This window comes from Abramis brama, assembly GCF_963993115.1.
Source record: "Abramis brama genome assembly, chromosome: 14".
Taxonomy (NCBI): Eukaryota; Metazoa; Chordata; class Actinopteri; order Cypriniformes; family Leuciscidae; genus Abramis; species Abramis brama.
In genome coordinates, this window is record NC_139976.1 from 36,321,079 (window position 1) to 36,340,876 (window position 19,798).

The 19,798-nt window shown below is 35.7% G+C and overlaps 1 protein-coding gene across 3 annotated transcripts in view; it reads right to left on the reverse strand.

The window, feature by feature from the left end:
- frmpd2 (FERM and PDZ domain containing 2) overlaps nucleotides 1-19,798 on the reverse strand; it is a 38,733-nt gene that overhangs the window by 14,670 nt on the left and 4,265 nt on the right. For 2 of the 3 annotated variants that reach the window (XM_084136000.1, XM_084135998.1), the window contains exons 4-14: nucleotides 12,532-12,597; nucleotides 11,637-11,810; nucleotides 9,589-9,658; nucleotides 9,412-9,481; nucleotides 8,269-8,407; nucleotides 6,853-6,924; nucleotides 6,548-6,722; nucleotides 5,914-6,049; nucleotides 4,158-4,296; nucleotides 2,976-3,128; nucleotides 916-1,101 (exon numbers count right to left, since the gene is read on the reverse strand). In XM_084136000.1, coding sequence (XP_083992126.1) covers nucleotides 916-1,101; nucleotides 2,976-3,128; nucleotides 4,158-4,296; nucleotides 5,914-6,049; nucleotides 6,548-6,722; nucleotides 6,853-6,924; nucleotides 8,269-8,407; nucleotides 9,412-9,481; nucleotides 9,589-9,658; nucleotides 11,637-11,810; nucleotides 12,532-12,597 — 1,380 coding nt within the window. The remainder of the gene's footprint in view (nucleotides 1-915; nucleotides 1,102-2,975; nucleotides 3,129-4,157; nucleotides 4,297-5,913; nucleotides 6,050-6,547; nucleotides 6,723-6,852; nucleotides 6,925-8,268; nucleotides 8,408-9,411; nucleotides 9,482-9,588; nucleotides 9,659-11,636; nucleotides 11,811-12,531; nucleotides 12,598-19,798) is intronic. The other variant, XM_084135999.1, reaches the window with a different exon arrangement.

Consider the following 19,798-nt stretch of genomic DNA (forward strand, 5'->3'; position numbering starts at 1 on the left):
ATAATTGATAAAAATAAATAAATAAAAAGTTTGTTTTTTGTAAAAAAAATATTAAATTAAAAGTAACAGTAAAGACATTTATAATGATACAGATTACTATTTCAAATAAGTGCTGTTCTTTTGAACGGTTTATTCATCAAAGAATCTTGAAAAAAACAGTAAGCAGCAAAAACTGTTTTAAACATTGTTAAAAATAAGAACCATTATTAATAACCGAGCACCAATAATAATTAAGCAGCAAATCATCATATTAGAATTATTTATGAAGGATCATGTGACACTGAAGACTGGAGAAATGATGCTGAAAATTCAGCTTTGATCACAGCGATAAATTACAGTTTCACATTTATTCACATAGAAAACAGTTATTTTAAATTGTAATAATATTTCACAATATTAATGTTTTACTGTGTTTTTAATCAAATAAATGGAGCCTTGGTGAGCAGAAGTGACTTTGACAAATGACAACTTTTTCTGTAAAGTTTTACAGAACTTCTGCATAATGTTTTTACAAATATACATAATTTCTGAATTACGAATATTGTGACATTTTCTTAGGGATACTCCATTTGACAAAATGTGATTTTACCTCTTTACCGTCTTTCCTTCAATTTTGATATTTCTTTGAGGGGTTTAAAGTCATAAATTTATAATTGGTGAAAAAAGTATACATATATATATATCATATATATATAGACAGTTTTTTTTTTTTTTTTTTTTTAAACAATGTATATCTGAAGAAAAAAAAAGAACTTTATATATTCAAGGAAAAATCATCGTACAAATAGCTTACTTGAAATGCTTCCAATGTGCACAATCAACTTGGATTGGAGGACATGTTTTAACTTTCTTATGTTTGTTTTGTATTTTAACGAAAATAAGACGATACAGTGTTCTGCATTAGTGTGGACTCACGGCTGAGGTGATACTGCTGGTCTCTCTCCAGAGGAATCTAAGGCTTGCGGTGCGGGAGTTATTTATAACTTCATACACAATGATGCCTTTGGCACACACTCCCAGGACCAGCTCTCCAAACACCGGCTTCTTCTCACGGGCCACACGGTGAAGCAGTTCGCCGTACTCTGGAAGCTGCTGAACGCTCTGTGGGGGAGTCGAGCAGTGCTGCCAAGTCAATTGGACAGATTATGTAATGTAGGACACCCAATGCCAATCATCGCTCCAGAAAAGCTGTTCAGACCTAATGGTGTCTGTAAAAATATTTGGCCAGTAGCCCGCTGAATCATTATGGGTTTAAATAAATCCAATAGATGGCAGGAAGATGAAGAGCAGCACAAACAAATGCAGCTGTCGCATTTTCCATCCTTCTCATTCTTTATTTTCACTCCATTTTAAAATAAAGTAGTGGCCCCAAAATTTTAAAATGTCTGAATTTCATCGCATTAGAAGTTAAAGGGGTGGTATAATGCCCTTTTCACAAGATGTAAAATAAGCTTTTAATGTCCCCAGAGTGTGTATGTGAAGTTTTAGCTCAAAATACCCCACAGATATTTTTATATAGCATGTCACTTTTTGAGGGTGAGCAAAAACACACCGTTTTGTGTCTGTCCCTTTAAATGCAAATGAGCTGCTGCTCTCGCCACAGGGGGCGGAGCAACAACAGCTTGCACTCACACAGACATGCACTGAACATTTCAAACACTTTTACCCTTTTATGTTCAAACCGGATTCAGACAAAGATGGAGAGACTCAAGAAGAAGTGACAACATGTAGAAGCAACAGGACATTTCTGAATGGTTAGTTGATGAATTTATGTTGCTGATGTGTAGTTATCTTCTAGTCATTGATTAGCATATTCTGTCTTGATAATCTATAAATCATGTTCTGGGGGCGGGGTTTATGTAAATTCTAGGGTTGGTGATGTCACTAACCCGTGAGGAATGTCGTGTAGTCTTTACCAGCCGTTTGTTGTAGTCCTTAAAAAACTATTTCTTTAAAAGCAAATATCTCCCTTTGCTTTGAACTTTGAGCGTCTTTGCAGATGTTGTTTATGCTCAAACAGCAACATTACACACTAACTAAAGTTAGAAAAGTGAAATCATAATCAACCACCCCTTTAAAAGATCAAACCATTCATTTTTCAGAGCCATATTTGCAGTGACTTTTAACCAACTTGAGTGACAGATATTACCTAATACTTTTGTCTTAAACTGTATATCTGTTGTTTTATATCATATAATCTCCAATCTAGCAAATGTTCTTGTATCTGTATCTTTATTTCAGATGCATGCATTTGGTTTGATATTTTGTTATCTAAAGCAATGATCTGATATTTTTATGTGTGTCTTAAAATACTTTCATTAAATGACTTTCATATATAGGGGAGTCTGAGGCTATATCAAAATATATGTTGCCTTTATCTCAATAAATATGAGGTTTTGAGTCAAAAGTCTAATCACACAAATGTGTGCACTTTTGCGCTTTTTTCATTCATTATTAAAAATTATTAAAAATTCATTATCTGAAAATTCATTATCTATCTATCTATCTATCTATCTATCTATCTATCTATCTATCTATCTATCTATCTATTTATTTATTAAATAATTAATAAATTATTTATTATATATTTTTAATTATTTGAATTATTCATATTCTCAAGATTTAGAATTTGGAATAAAAATTAAGTCAACATGTTTATTATATTTTATTATTAACATTTTTATTTTTTGAATTTGATATTTCTGTTACCTTTTGCATTGCTGTTGTTTCATAATTGTTTTACTGTTTTCATTTTGTTGAAAAACTATTTAATGGCAGGTTCCATTGTGACAACTTGCCCCATACTGTGTGACAACATGCCCCTTTGCCAATAATGAGCATTCTTATGGTTCAATGTTCAACAGAAATATAAGTGTGTGACAATAAGAACCAGTCTACTGTCATACTGTACTTCATATAAAGGTAAAGTTTACACTTTCATAAGGAATCACAATAAGAACAGAAGTGAACATAACCTTGAGGAACTCGATCTCGGCCTCCTCTGCAGTCATGTTTGCATTGTTGGCGTGTAACCGTAGCAACTCGTCTTTCAGGCAAGGCATTGCCATTTTCTGCAAAACACTCTTGGAGACGTAGTGCTCAGGCTGATAGTAGTTCTTCCCATAGACCTTCGTAAGACACAGAAAACATGCTTTTTCTTTGAATCTTTCGAAAACAAGTATACTATTCACACATAAATATTATATAAATGAGTGCATTACATAACCATCTAGCAGCAGCTAAATATACATTTGAGCTGATACATTCTCAATGCTTCCTGAAGATGTAATGTTGTTATTTATAAACGTTCGGCACCATTTATAGGTGTGACATCACTGAACAGATATACAGTATAGCACAGCAACACTGAGAATAAACACAAATCATAGAAACGCCGTCATGTGTTTATTCAGCTGAAGGCTTTCATTTAGCATTCATTTAGTTTCGGTTGAAGAATTAAAATAACTAAAACTACTTATTCATCAATGTCAGAATTTAAAAATGTCTTAAAATATATATTATATATAATTATTTATTAAATTACGTTTTTAAAAGTTATTTGAAAAAGATTATTTATGATTTATTTTTATTAAATATTTAATTTATTAATTTCAAAATACCAGACCAGGGTTTTAATACTTAAGTAAAATTAAAACTAAAATATATATATTTTTTTTTTTAAATTGTTGAAATAAAATAAAATAAACGTTAACTGAGATAAAATAAAATCTAAAAAATAAACGTTTGCTCATTTCTAATTAACTTTAACTTGATGTACGAAAATAGCTCAAACTAAAATTGAAATAAAAAATACAAATGAAATTAAAAAGAGAAAACCACACAACAAAATGCCAAAACGTTTAGCTAAACTTAAAATGAAAGTGGAAAATATAAAAACAAAAACTAATTCAAAATATTAATTTATATAACTAAAGTTGTCACCTCACCCAGAGAATGTATAAATAATCTTTTTTAAATAATTGTAATAAATAAATAATTTAATATAAAATATTGATTCTGATATTGATGAATAATTATTTTTATTTGTTTTAGTTATTTTTGCACTTCAGCTTAAACTAAATGAAAATGAGAAATGTAATATATTATAAGAAATTATAATCCATCTCAGTGATACTAAAATAACTGATCTGGAATACCTCAGGCAAACTGTCTCCAAACTCGGCTTGAAGAGCCAAGGCACCAAGAAACAAGCAGGTCTCCTCGTTACAGCGCAGCCGTTCATCCAGAACGTCCCGTCTCAGCTGGAGATAGTACTGATGACGGGTCAGCTTGTGTCTGCCACAACGAAGGGCAAAGTTAGGGTACACTTACACGACAACGATGCACTAAAAGCGAAAATGTTTTTCATTTGCGTTTTACAGACGACAACCTAGTCAAAACAATGGATCTGCAAAAACGACTAAAACGTATTCCATTCTAAAATGTATTCTGCTGCCAGACCAGTAGATGGCGATGCCACTTTGTAAAGAAACACTCTGGGCCCTATTTTAACGATCTGAAACGCAAGTATCAAGCGCGAAACGCAAGTAACTTTGTGGGCGGGTCTTGGGCGCTGTTGCTATTATACCGGCGGGATAAATGACTCTTGCGCCCGACGCAAATCTAAAATGTGTTGGTCTGAAGTAGCTTCATTACTCATAGGTGTGGTTTGGGCGTAACATGAAATAAACCAATCAGAGCGTCATCTCACATTCCCTTTAAGAGCAGGCGCGCTTGTTCCTTGGCGGCTTGCTATTATAACGGCGGATTTGCCAGACGCACGCCAGGAGCGGTTCACAGCCGAGGAGACCGACGTTCTCGTCAGGGCGGTAAAACACAGAGAAGTGACATTGGGGATGGAGAAACACACCCAAATTAGCTTCGGTTAAACAGGCGTATAATAATTTGGGTAAATGTGTAATTTTCCTTATAATAATGTATGGTTTTCTAAAAATGAGAACTGCTGCGTCTGTGTGTAGATGAGATAAGCAAAGTGCATGTGCGTTGTGCACACGCTACATTATGGCCAAGCATGCACCCTTAAAATAGCATATGAATAACGCGCCGCTGACTTTATACTAGGTTTCTCCTGGCCAGTGGCGGGATTGTTTTCTGAAACTGCAAAATAGCACCAGTGAACGTTTGCGCCGGAACACGCCTCCTCTTTTCGCTGAACCGCCCCCGGGAGCGCAAGTTCATTTCCTAATTTACCAACGTGCGTCTGTGGAGGGAAAAGTCCGCTGTGCGCGAGTGCAAAATAGGAATGATACATGCGTCGGTGTACAAAGTCAGTTGCGCTGGGTGCAAGATATGCACCTATATGCACCAAGATAAGGCCCTATATGCGCTTATAGACTGAACATGTAATACGTATGTGCATGACGTCACCGTTTTCACAAATTTGTGTTTTTGTGAAAGTGAAAGTGAAAGTGAAAGTGACACGTGACGGCCAAGTATGGTAACCCATACTTGGAATTTGACCTCTGCATTTAACCCATCCAAGTTAATGCACACACATTAGGAGCAGAGTAGTGAGTAGTTAACACACACACTGCAAACGTGGATACACACACCCAGAGCAGCGGGCAGCCTTTGTGTGGCGCCCGGGGAGCAATTAGGGGTTAGGTGCCTTGCTCAAGGGCACCTCAGTCATTTCCCACCGGTTCTGGAATCGAACCAGCAACCTTTGGGTTACCAGTCCAACTCCCTAACCACTAGTCCATGACTGCCCAGTAGTTGTAGTTTACACTGAGACGATAACGGTATCGTTTTTATATTTGCAATATTTGCATTTTCAGGCCGCCAAAACGCTGTTGACGTGTAAATGAACGGCTAAAACGCATTGTGTAAACGACTTAGCCAACAGGAAGAGGTAAAAACACATTATTAAATGAGGGAAAGGAAGAGACTTACAGAAGAAAAGAGACGTCCGTCACAAAAAATTTGATGCGGAAATGAAGCACAAATGTGGCAGTGGGCACTTTTTTCCAGGCGTCAGGGGCAACTTTGGATATTTTCGTGTCGTTGTCAAGAAAGAAATATTCATTATCTGAAAAAGAGAAAAAAAAACTGTGAACAAACCCAGCTGACACACTGACCTAATTATTCATCAATATCAGACATAGAAACGTATACATGTTTATATAATTAAATTATGCATTATTTATATATTACAATTATTTGAAAAATCTTTTTTATTTAAATTAAATAATAATTTTTATTATATTTAAAATAACAGACCAGTGATATTATAGTTAAGTAAAACTAAAACAAAAATCATAAAAAACTAAATCGTTACTTGAAATAAACATTAACTGAAATTATAATTTTCATTTAGTTTAACTTGATGCACTAAAATAACTAAAACTGAAATAAAGATGAATAAAAACTATAAAAGACATTTAAAAACACAACAAAATTACTAAATATTTAACTAAAATTAAAATGGAATATATGTATATATATATATATATATATACATACATACATACATAATAAAAACTATAATAGTAAATTAATATTAATATTAATACAAGGGGTAAATTACCATCACTATATGCAAGACCAAAGTAAAAATGTTCCACAAGGTTTGCATGAGCGATGATCATATCAAACACGTTTCCTCCTCTGGACTTGACGTCACACTTGAGCAGAATGTTCTGTCCATTTGGCATCATAACTCTCAAGTCCCTGTGGTTTGAACTTGAACGCCCTTTGTTTGACTGTTCAGAGAGAGAGAGAGAGAGAGAGAGAGAGAGAGAGAGAGAGAAGAGAACTGATCCTTCTTACCCAGGCTGCCAATTTCACTTTGGTGTAGAGCCAAAACTCTTGCTCTAAGGATATCAAACTGACCACAATAGAATTAGGCAGCTCTAAAATGACGAGAGGCTCCTCCAGCATTCTGATGAACTCTGGACCCGTATCCTAAGGACGACCACACACAAGAAACAGTCAAAAATCATGAATGGTACAACTTATAAGCCAAGAGATATGTTATAATAAGGGGACATTCAGGGCAGATTTACTAACAGCTTGCTCCAGCACAAACCCTCTTTTGGTGTTAAAAAACTACTGTCGGGATTTACTGAAGACATGCAGAAAAGGCGTGAACAGGGTTAATTTTACGGCTGATCTTATTGCATATGCATTTCCCTTTCAGACGCAATATTTCTGGGATGAAGATATTTAGGTGAATCATGCTACATGATTTACTAGGGTTTGTGCTCGTCAATTTATTGGTGTTTGTGTCATTATTTAATGCCCAAAAACAGTATGTTTTAAAGTGTCACTGAAGTGCCTTGAAATGCGCAGCGTTGTTCAGTGAGCTGATGTAATTTCCCAGGAAACAGGAAGACAGGGTGGGACATATCGAGCATATTTTTAAAAAACATTTACATTTAAACAGGCTCGGCCAGAGCTGTTGAGCTTGGTAAAGCCGCATTTGATAGCTTATGACAGCCACAACCTAATAGATTCCCCTTTTAGATTTAGGGCCCTATTTTAAGATCTGAAGCGCAAGTATCAAACGCGAAAAGCAAGTAACTTGTGGCCGGATCTCGGCAAATCTAAAATGAGTTGGTCTGAAGTAGCTTCATTACTCATAGTTTGGGCGTAACATGAAATAAACCAATCAGAGCATCGTCTCACATTCCCTTTAAGAGCAGGCGTGCTTGTTTCATGGCGGATTGCTATTATAATGGTGGAATGTCTTGCCACTATTGGTCAAACAGGTTTGATCCATCATTATTACAATTAGCTTGAATAATTTGGGTAAATGTGTAAGCTAGATTTATGCCTATTTTTTCACATCTTCATGGACACCACAATGATTTCCCCCGTGTGGTAATATTTTTCCTTGTAATTATGTATGGTTTGCAAAAATGGCTACTGCTGCCTGCATCTGCATTATAGCCAAGCATGCGCCCTTAAAATAGCATCTGAATAACGCACCACTGACTTTAGACTCCACATATACCAGATGTGGCCCGGATCTGGGCCGAAACTATGTTGCTGTCTGGGAAGCCACTTTTTTTTAGATCACACGCACCTCATTATCAGCGGCTCTGCTTGTTTGCAACCCTACGCGAATTTGCGCTGCTCTTGATTGCGTTGGTCATTGTGGAAATGATTGGGCTGCGTCTGTGTTATTTAATGTGTGCAGTATCAGTAAATCACTCGCAGAACTTTCCACTCCCATTTGCACTTTTATGGGATTACGCTCTCACGTTAATTTGCCCTGTTTAGTAAATCCGGCCCTTAGTTCCTTACCTTTATTTTCCGTTCATTAAGGCTAAATGAAGAGCCAAACAACTGATTTGGCCTTGAGTTGAACTGACGCCGTCTATCAAGAATAGGACTTTGGGGCAGCCATGTGTTGTTTCTGATCCTTTGGTGTGAACTATGACTTCTAGAAGACAAATAGCAGTGAATTTAGATCTTAATTAAAACCTTTGGTAACACTTTACAATCTGTTAAAGGGATAGTTCACCAAAAAATAAAATTCTGTCACCATTTACTCACCATCAAATTGATCCAGACCTGTTTCTTTCTTCTGCTGAACACAAAAGAAGATATTTTAAAGAATGTTGGTAATCAATAGTTGGCGGTAGCCAATAGGAAAAAAATACTATGGAAGTCAATGGCTACGTCAACTGTCCGGTTACCAACATTCCTTAAAATATCTTCTTTTGTGTTCAGTAGAAGAAAGAAACTCATACAGGTTAATGTTCTTTAGTCACAACAACTTGAGGGTGAGTAAATGATGACAACATTTTCATTTTTGGGCGAACTATCCCTTTAACATTAGTTAATTACATTAGTTAATGATGAAAAACACTTCTAAAAGCATTAATTTAATGTAAATTTCAACATTTAGTAATACATAAGTAAAAAACGATGTCAATAAATGTTATTTAATGGACCTGAGCTCACATGAACTAACACAAACAGTTGTATTTTTATTAAGTAACATTAACAAAAATTAATAAATACTGTAACAAATGTATTTTTAGTTAATGGTAATTAATGCATTAACCAATGTTAACCAATGGGACCTTATTTTTTTTATGGTGTAACAAATTATGTCCACATCTTATTTAAATTAGAGACAGGAATAAATGCACATAAGCTCAAATAAATCATAAAAGTCAACATACAATGAAAATTGATAAACTGTGTAATTCATCAGTGCAAATCACTTTAAATTAATTAAACTTGGGTCTTCATAATCTTTTATCAAAATGGCTCTGGAAATGGCAACTTTCCTTGAATTATGTCACAAAACTCCTCCCATCCAACAATCATTCTGATCTCCCACTTTCCATGATCCAGTCAATTCCCAATGGATAAAATCAAGTCCTGCCTTACTTCTGTTTTTCATGATGTGAAATGTATGAGTTGAGTGCTACTCACCTGCTGAAGTCTGCTGGTGACGGTGTGCTGTTCCCTTTCAGAGGCCAAACTGAGTTCTGACAGGAAGCACCTAATGGATATAAAGATGGTGTTTGCCTTCATTTTAAGAGAAAAGCCACTTGGTGAGGTTATTTAAAACACTTCAGTTGATCAAATAATGACTTTTGAGAAACATACCCCGAAGTCTTTCTCTAACCATCTGGCTTCGGTCTATGAGATGAGCAGAATCATTCGGGTTTTTTTCAGCCTAGAAAAAAAAAAAAAAATGGTGCTCAGCAACTATTATTGTTAAGTAATTATGGCAGACCCGTATTCAAAAGAAAAGCTGCATACATTGTTTTAAAATATTTCCATTAAAACACTAAAATATGTAAGATAAACAAAACTTTTAGTGAACCTACTCTCAAAAAAATTATTTCAGATGGTTTGTAAGATTTACGAATTTCAATTTTATAGTAAAATTCCATCAAATTGAATTGAATAATCCTTACATATTATTCATATTATCGATTAAGAATTTTAAATGAGTAAAACAAATGTTGTTTGTATTCATAAATTTAAAAAAAGAAAATTTATGAATACGAATCACGTAAACGGAAATGGTCGATGCCCTTCTTCCATTAAAATGTATACAAAAAGTTTTATTAAGCTTTATTTAAAATTCTTAAATGCACTGAACATGCACTCTGTAATGTGTAAGCAGGGACGAAGAGAGGTGTGAATCCAGCAGCAGCAGTATTTATTAAAAATGAAAGCAAAGATAATCCAACTAGAGGGTCAAAACCAGGAACATAGAACATGGAACATGACAGAAGAGCAGGAACACAACAGCTTCACACAACATGCAAAGACAACAACCGACAAACCAAGACTGAAACACTTGGGTATATACACTCAAGGGGAGATTGGGAAACAAGACACACCTGGGAACAATCAGGAACTAATCAACAAGAAACACTACAAAAGACTACAAAACATGGAGCAAGACAGGAAATAACATAAAAGTCCAAGAAGTGGAACACAGAAGACAGGCGAGCACAGGTTGGAATCATCACACACTTGTAGTGTACTTCAAACCTTAAAAGTATATTTAAAAAAGATCATATTAATGAACCAAAACGACTTTTATTATGATTATTATGTTTTAATAATCTTTTGTTGTGCTTTAAAGAAGTACATCCATTTTGATGTGTCGACTACCATACTAAAGCTCATGTAAAGTATTTGATTATAATTTTAACTTTAGTCTGTTATTTGTTATATTATTATACTTAAAGTTAATATATTATAAATGTACTAAATTGCAACTTTATCATTACAAATGTGAGATTACAATACATTTAAATACATGACATACAAGTTTCACTAGAAATAACATTAAAGTATATTTTAGTTTACCATAAATGTCAGAACATTCAGCAAAACACTATAGTAACCATATTTCAAAGACAAGAGAAGTAATTAAGAAATTACATATACAGATGTAGGCTACTTAAGTGGGTAATTTTCAACTCATTGCATTTAATATACATTTTAAACTATACTAGATTTCCATTTAATTGTAAATAACTTGCAATTAAGTGTCTGAAAACATTGTTTCAGTGCTAGCTGGTAATCTAATGTTTTCACGCTGTTTAAAGGGATATTTCACCGCTGGAAAGATGAATGTATATTTAAATTGGGTAATTTATGTAGTAGAAATGTGAAATTATTTTAGAAGTTGGTGCCTTCTAGACTGAGAAAAGCCAGAAAATGTATTTTTGGCTCATGTGGATGAAAGACTGCAACTCCCAGAATGCACTTGCTTCGCTGCCCTACGAGGCCACTCCCAAGCCACGCCTCCCGGTTACAGAGGGCAGTGTCGGGAGAAATGATACAGCTAGGCTACTAGTCGACTCGAAACTGAAAAGACGGCGTTTTATCGTGAGATCCCCCTATGGGCGGGTTGAAGACATGCGGGACGAGCTCCTCCTACTGGCTGGAGTCTCTCGCCTCTGGACACAAAAGCCTCTGATGAGCTAAATTATGATTTTTGTGTCATCTGAGGTTTTTTTCCAGACACACAATACAGAAATCTCTTGTCTCAGGGGGACATGAGGGAGGGAAGCATGGTCACGCGAAAATACTACCGGGTTTCTACTGATACAAAGCTTAATGCTAATCGGTGAAGTGTCCCTTTAAGTATTGTATTATATGTTTAAATCACTGTAGATCGGCACAGTTACCTGCAGCACATCCTCTGCCATCTGTCTGATGGCTTTCTCTGGCCGGGGCAGGACAGCAGTCTTATGGTGATGTTCACACGTCTCCAGCAACGTCAGGAGGTTCACCCGTTTGTGAGCCACGTCCTCGCACATGCTCAGTAAAAGGCTGTTCAGGTCGTCGCTGAGCTGGACAGGCTAGCGGGAAACGAGGTGCAATAAGTGTTCAAAGAGTTTTACAAGTGTTCAAAGAAGTAGAAGAATAATAAGCTCTGGACGTTAGCTAGTTTTGATCATTTATAAATATAAATGCTAATTTTAAGAGAGATTCCTGACATCAAAAAGAGTTCAATTTGACTTGATGTTCATGTTACCCTCTGGTATTCCTCACGGTCACACTTGTGATCAACGGCGAACAAAACAGACCGAACACAATAAGCTGAATTAAAAAAAAGATAAAAAATGTACTAATGTTTGCTTCAATAATGTTTATTCTTTAATATTTTGTATTTTGATGGGATTTCAAGCAGATTGGTGCCATCTGGTGGGAGAAATAAGGAAACCATACGTAATAGGGTTGTGTATTCCCAAGTTGCCTATACAAGTATTTTCAGACATAATTAATAGGTTCACATTTGGATATATATTTAGACATTATCAAAGAGTACTTCATCGTGGCTGATTTGTAGATTGCACCTAATAAATTGTACCTTTATGTATTTCCCCAATTTATTTAATTTTTGGTAGTCATTTTTGACTGTGAAGATCCCAAGTGTGACTATTTTTATAGACCATTCAGCCTTTTCTATTTCTATTCATGTCCAGGTCCATTCCACAGCTTTTAATTAAAAATATAAAATATTTTCTGTCTAAAATGACCAAAGACCACCAGATGATTTTGTAAAGAAGAGGAACCCACCTGATTTTGTGGAAGTTGATAATCTACTGCCCAATAGAGAGTCATGCCTAGTGAGTAGACCACCATCTATAATCAGAGCAAATAAATGTTAAATTCTTTGCCCTACACCATGCTTGAAAAGTGCATCTTCTACTTCACTTCAGAATTCAAATTTCCTGATAATTTACTGGAAAAAATCCTGGAATGTTTCCTCAAAAACCTTAAAGGGGTGGTTGATTATGATTTCACTTTTCTAACTTTAGTTAGTGTGTAATGTTGCTGTTTGAGCATAAACAACATCTGCAAAGTTACAACGCTCAAAGTTCAAAGCAAAGGGAGATATTTGCTATTTGATATCAATGACTAGAAGATAACTACACATAAGCTAAATAAATTCATCAACTAACCATTCAGAAATGTCCTGTTGCTTCTACATGTTGTCACTTCTTCTTGAGTCTCTCCATCTTTGTCTGACTTCGGTTTGAACATAAAAGGCTAAAAGTTTTTGAAACTTTCAGTGCATGTGTGTGTGAGGTAAAAGGACACGAGCTGTTGAAGCTCCGCCCCCTGTGCCGGGAGCAGCAGCTCATTTGCATTTAAAAAAAGAAACAGACACAAAAACGGTGTGTTTTTGCTCACCCTCAAAAAGTGACAACTTTAACATGCTATATAAAAGTATCTGTGGGGTATTTTGAACTAAAACTTCACATACACACTCTGGGAACATCAAAGACTTTTTTTTACATCTTGTGAAAAGGTCATTATAACACCCCTTTAATTTATTTTCGACTGAAGAAAGAAAGACATAAACATCTTGGATGATGTGGGGGTGAGTAAATTATCAGGAAATTTTAATTCTGAAGTGAACTAATCCTTTGAAGGGTTAGTTCACCAAAAAACTTTGGATTTCGAGTGCGCAAAACCCCCCACAAAATATTAATCTCCAACGCACATTTACGAGAGCACAACAACGCATACATGAACGCACGTTGGAGATTTATATTTTGTAAATTATGTTTTTTGCGCACACGAAGCACTCGCGTCGCTTTTTAAAAGTGAGGTTAAACCACTGGAGTCACATAGATTACTTTAATGGTGTCTTTACTGGCTTTCTTGGGCTTGAAAGTGGTAGTTGAGTAGCTGTCAATGGAGGGACAGAAAGCTCTCAGATTTCAACATAAAGATCTTCATTTGTGTTCCGAAGATGAATGAAAGTCTTATGGGGTTGGAACAACATGAGGTGAGGAATTACTGACAGAATATTTGGGTGTACTGAGCCTTTAAGACACTGACCACTCCTTCTCTTGGGGGCCCTTTCACACCTGAAAGTCCGCACCAAGGTCAGAACCAGAGTTCATGTTTTGATACATTGTATACATTTGGTTAGTTTTTGTTTGGAATTGCAAACATTGCAATTATGCGAGCGCACTAAAGAACTTTTCATGACGTACTTGCGTCCTGTCGTCATCATCTATATGGGCTGCATTGACATTGATTGGTTTGTAAACGGACGTGCGTCTGACGTCAGCGTGTTGTGAATTCGGCGGGTAACTTTGACAAGAATGAATGAACAGACGCATATCGTTGCCACTATACTGTTATTATTACGGCATTATACGACCTGCAGCACCAACTATACTCGAGGCTAGTTCAAATTCGCCAAATGAACGTCCTCGTTGTGCGAACATTTTATCATCGCCGGCAGGACGCGCAGGACAAATGTGTGTGTGTGTGTGTGCGTGCGAATCAGCTGGAAGAAACGCTGTGGGCAGGACTGACAGATCTGCACAATATTCTTCTTCAGTTGTTTAGGCTACGCGGGAACCACCGGAACTTCCTGTAAATGGTCCGAAAGTCCGAACCATACAGAAAATGCTTTCACACAAGAAACGAACCAAACCTTTGAACAGTTTGATCCGGACCGAGACTACCTCTTTTCGTCGGACCAAATTTCGTCTGTTTGGTCCGGACCGTGGTCCGGGGGAGGTTTCACACCTGTAATTTTGATTCGGACCAAACTGAAAAGTCAGAAAGTCTGGACCAAACAAGGTAGGTGTGAAAGGGCCCTAAAAGGGTTAGTTCACCCAAAATGAAAGTTCTGTCAGTAATTACTCCCCACCCAGCACCAGACGTCATTAAGACGTTGTTTTTTGGGCTAAATCAAGTCGGCCCGTCATAGTCTTCATTTAGCCCAAAAATAGATGTTGAAAATTGGGCTTTGTTTGGTCCGTCTGATTTGGTCCAAATTTAGCCCAAACATAGACGTTGAAAATTGGGCTTTGTTTGGTCCGTCTGATTTGGTCCAAATTTAGCCCAAACATAGACGTTGAAAATTGGGCTTTGTTTGGTCCGTCTGATTTGGTCCAAATTTAGCCCAAACATAGACGTTGAAAATTGGGCTTTGTTTGGTCCGTCTGATTTGGTCCAAATTTAGCCCAAACATAGACGTTGAAAATTGGGCTTTGTTTGGTCCGTCTGATTTGGTCCAATTTTAGCCCCAAAAAAGACTTGAAAATTTGGCTTTGTTTATTTAACCCAAGACGCTCGTCTGTTTTGGACCACATATAGCCCTAATGTAGCATAAATACAACTAAAGTCTATTGTAGCAAGTGAAGAAATAGATTGTAGAAATAGTTTCAAAGTTACTTGTCACTGCACATGCCAGAAATACATTAGCACCTATACGTTCGCAAACCATATACCTACATGATTTGGCATAAAATTCCTGGCCAGTCAGATCCCAAACAAGCAAAAATCGTTTCCGCTGATCAAGAATGTGGAGACCACGGTGGACACAGCAGTAGCCTAGTATCGACATAATATCTCGTTATTTCGACAAAATAAGGGGACATTCTAATCTGCATTAAGCCACATTAAGCGTTCTTATAATGGTTTTCTATGGGAGGAAAATGCTTAACGTGTAATTGCGTTCATATTCTGGGCTCTTCTGATTTTTTGTACATAGCATTATGATTTTAGTATCATAATAATGATTAATAAATGCATGCACAATTATCCGTGAACTTGATTTGAACAAATGCCTTTCAACTTGTGTGCAAAATTCAGAATTAAATGAATGTGCAGCAATTTGTACAAATAGAGAGTATGTAGGCCTACTATACTGTTTTAGCCATTAAAAAAGTGCATTTAGTTTCATATTTGTTAAAATATTATAATGTTATTTTTATTTTCCATTTATGTTGATTATGAAAAGTGAACCGCACGACCGAGTTATAGGATGCGCAATATGAAACATGCGGGTCAGACATGATTTTGACCACTTCATTAAGTTTTGTTTTGTAGAAAGCCTTTCTTTAAAGTGAATTTCGTTTTGTATAAATTGTATCTTAATTTGAATCCATTTTTCATCAACAATGCCTGGATTTAATTAATAAGAAGCAAATATAACAGACAATTGGAGGCGCCCGCGCGGTCACTTGCATTGCACGTGAACTGGAGCGCATCTCATCCTAACTTAACGAAATTCAGTACATGCCTCACACAGACATGAAAAATACATCAAATACACAAAGCTTGAAATGTCTTTAAACGAAATAATTCAAAACGAAAAAAGAAAAAGGCTACTCTATGATTATGTAATCCAGGCCTATTTATGTGCATTTCTCAGGCGCGTTCACACGGAGATGGCGATCGTCAACTTCATCTTTGCAGCCGTGTCGACACTATCAGAGAAAACACTTGTTTATTAATAAAAATCAATACACGCGTCACCGGATTTACAAATGCACACCTTGCTTGTTGCACGCACACATATGTCGAAATAACGAGATATTGTGTTGAAATAACATTATTGTTAATAATAGCATATCTTTTAGAATATTTGATTGAATGCTGAATGTTGCGCTTGTTCAATTTAATGAAATTAAAACTTTAATTGTGATCAATAACATAACTGAATATTAAATATTTAGTGGCCAAGTTTTGCGCAGCTCCCCCCGTCAATGATCTAGCACCCCCTCAGCACATGTTAAAAATTCTCTGGTGCCGTAGGCAGTGTAAGGATCCTCCCTTTACAAATTAAGCACGTAGACCCCGATAAACAACAGCACTATTAATATATTCATAGGCTATGTGAATATTAATATATTCACATATATGTGAAGCACTGTTAAATATATTGAAATACATTTTGTATATTTGAAATACATTTAAAAAATACTTAAAAGCTTGTTCCTCGTGTTACATCTGTAAATTTGCATAGCCTATGAGAAAATATGTTCATAATTATATCATGTAGTTTTTGCTATTTTATTTCTACACCACGTTTACCATTTCTAAAGGTAGACCTATATATTGTATTATAATGTAGCCTATTATAGGCTATAGCCTATGACTTCAAACATTGTTTTACATTTTCAATGCTTTCATATTTTCATTCCATTTACAGTTTGCGATGGCCACAGGCCTACTATCCACTTAATAATACATCAGGTTTCAGGATATTTTAGCTATTTATCAAATAATTCACTCCATCAATCTATTCTAAATGGATGTAAATGCTGCGTGACTTCTACGTGTTTTAATGGGCGCGCGTGCTGAACATTCAAGCCGCATTTGAACTGGAGCGGAGGGCGTTACCATGGAAACGAGACGGCAGCTCAACTGACAATCAGCGAAACTCCGTCTCTCACTGTTGTTTTAACTACTTTAAGGTAAGTTCAGTCCATAAAATTACACAAATAGTACATACAAATGTTTCTGAGACTTTCTTTCATGTAAATCACTCGCTTCCGTTGAATATTTACTTTATAGAAATGGTTTAGTGTCTTCTAAAAAGTCCGTTAGCTTCTAGCTAACTAACTTAGAGGTAACGTTGGGATAACTATAACGTTAGACTTGAGCTGTAAGTTTGGGCTTGTAATCACATCTTATGTGTAGATGAGATATTTTGATAGTTTTGTAAAGGTTTTGCTGACAATTGGTCAATGGATGAATGGAAATAAGCTAATTTATTTAACCTAAAAGTACGCACTGTATGGTTAATTCATAGTTATCACGTGACGTCACACCATTACGCCCACCTGGAGGCTTTCCATTGCCCACCATGTTGCCCACCTGTCATTTTTATCAGGTTTGTAGTTAGTAATGTAGTTAAACAGTGTAATTAAAAGATCAATATATACCGCTTATTCATGATGCATACTTTGTACAGGTAAGTATCTACATCTAGATGAACACAGAACAAATTATTTATAACATAATAATATTGTTTGTCTTCTCCCCTTTACAGTATTGTTTGCCATCTAGTCCTGATCACAGAGTTTAGCTCCAAACCCAATTAAGCAGACCTGAGCAGCTGATCCAGGACCACCAGAAACTCTGCAGGACTTTGGTCTGGACACCAGTGTTGTAAGTTCAGAACATATTGTAGGAGATCTCAACATTGTCTCTCAAGGTCCACTTACATGCAGAGGTTTACTCCAACCTAGTCCAGCACACCTGAACAAGCTAATCAAGGTGCTAAACTCTGGGTGCATATCACTCAGGTCTCTAGCTCAGTAGTCAGTGGTTAAAGGCCGTCTTAATCACAAAATTCTTAACGTGCACTGAAACATTCGCTCCCTAAAAACTCACTATGTTATCGGAAGTTCTGAAGCTCAAAACTTTAATCACACGAGACAGTTCGCTACAAAATGACATGTGATAGGTGTATTTAACCAAACCAATTCACAAACCAATATTATATTTCAGCATAAACATACGTCGCTAGACAGGTAATGTCTAATCAAGCAAACATTTACAATTTATCTATGACTGAAATCTTGCACAAATATGTAGAGGGAAAACTGAAGTGTATACTTCACATTTTGGACAACCATTGTTTTTTTACATTTACATTTTGGTTATTGTTTTCTTTCTCACTTTAGATGCTGGAGAAAAAACAGCCAGGCTAAAGCATTCAAAGTGGAAACTTCTGTCCTGGCTCAATAATCCAGGATTGGGACGGTGGAAGGAGCAGATCAGAGCTCAGGAAGAGATCTACTCGTGCCTCTGAGGAACTGATTTACCTAATGCGTCAAACATTACCAAACATTTTCATCACTCACCTTCATGTCGTTGCAAACCTGTAAGACTTTCGTTCATCTTTGAAACACAAATGTAGATATTTTTAATGAAATCTGAGAGCTTTCTGTCCCTCCATTTCACAGTTTATGCCACTACAACTTTCAAGGTAGTAAAGACATTATAACAATAAACAATATGACTCCAGTGGTTTAACCTCAACTTTATGAAGCGAAGTGAATGCTTTGTGTGTGCAAAAAAAAAAAACCATGGCATCTTTATTCACAAAATATACATCTCTGACACGTTCACGGAGCACCACAATTCATTAGGGTTGTGTTAGCGAGAGCCGGCCATCTCATGCGTCGGAGATACATCATTTGTGAATAAAGACGTAAATGTTTGCGCACATAAGGTATCTGTTAAAAATATCTTCATTTGTGTTCTCCACAAAAGTATTATGGGTTTGGAGCGACATGAGGGTAAGTACTTAATGACAGAATTTAAATTTTTGTGTGAACTATCCCTTTACTGTTTTCTAATGTGGTTATAATTGGTCATTGTTCTGTTTTATAAACATTTTCAATATTTTAAAGATTTATTGTTTTGAAAAAAATGTTTATACAGAAAAGATAGATTAATTTGACCAAAAGACACAGTAATAACTTTAAAATTGTTTAAAAAAATAATGATTCAAATAAATGTTGCTCTTTTGAAAGTTCTATTTAAAGAATACTGAAAACTGTATCATAGTTTCCACAAAAATATGAAGCTGTACAACTTATAATAATCATAAATGTTTCTTGAGAATCAAATAATCATATTATAATGAATTCTGAAGGATCATGTGACACTGAAGACTGAAGTAATGATGCTGAAAATTCAGCTTTGCATCACAGGAATAAATTACACACTTTATACTGTATATTTACATGTATATGTAAGAAAAGTTATTTTTATTTAGTAATATTTCACAATATAACTTTTTTAGGGTATGCTTGATCAAATGCAGGCTTAAGATGTGATCAGGAAAGTGTTTTTTATGTGAAAGATGTATTTGATGTGTCAATAAATGGTTTTATAAACTCTTTTGTGAATTTTCGTATTATGAATATTAAATATAATCATGAATTCACGGTTGAAATTAGGCCTGAAAAAGACGTCTTTTCAACTCACTTTACAACCTAATTTAGATGCGATTGGGACGTCATTTTATTGTCGTCTTTTCAACGACCTGAAAAAGACGTCCTTTCACTTTTCAACC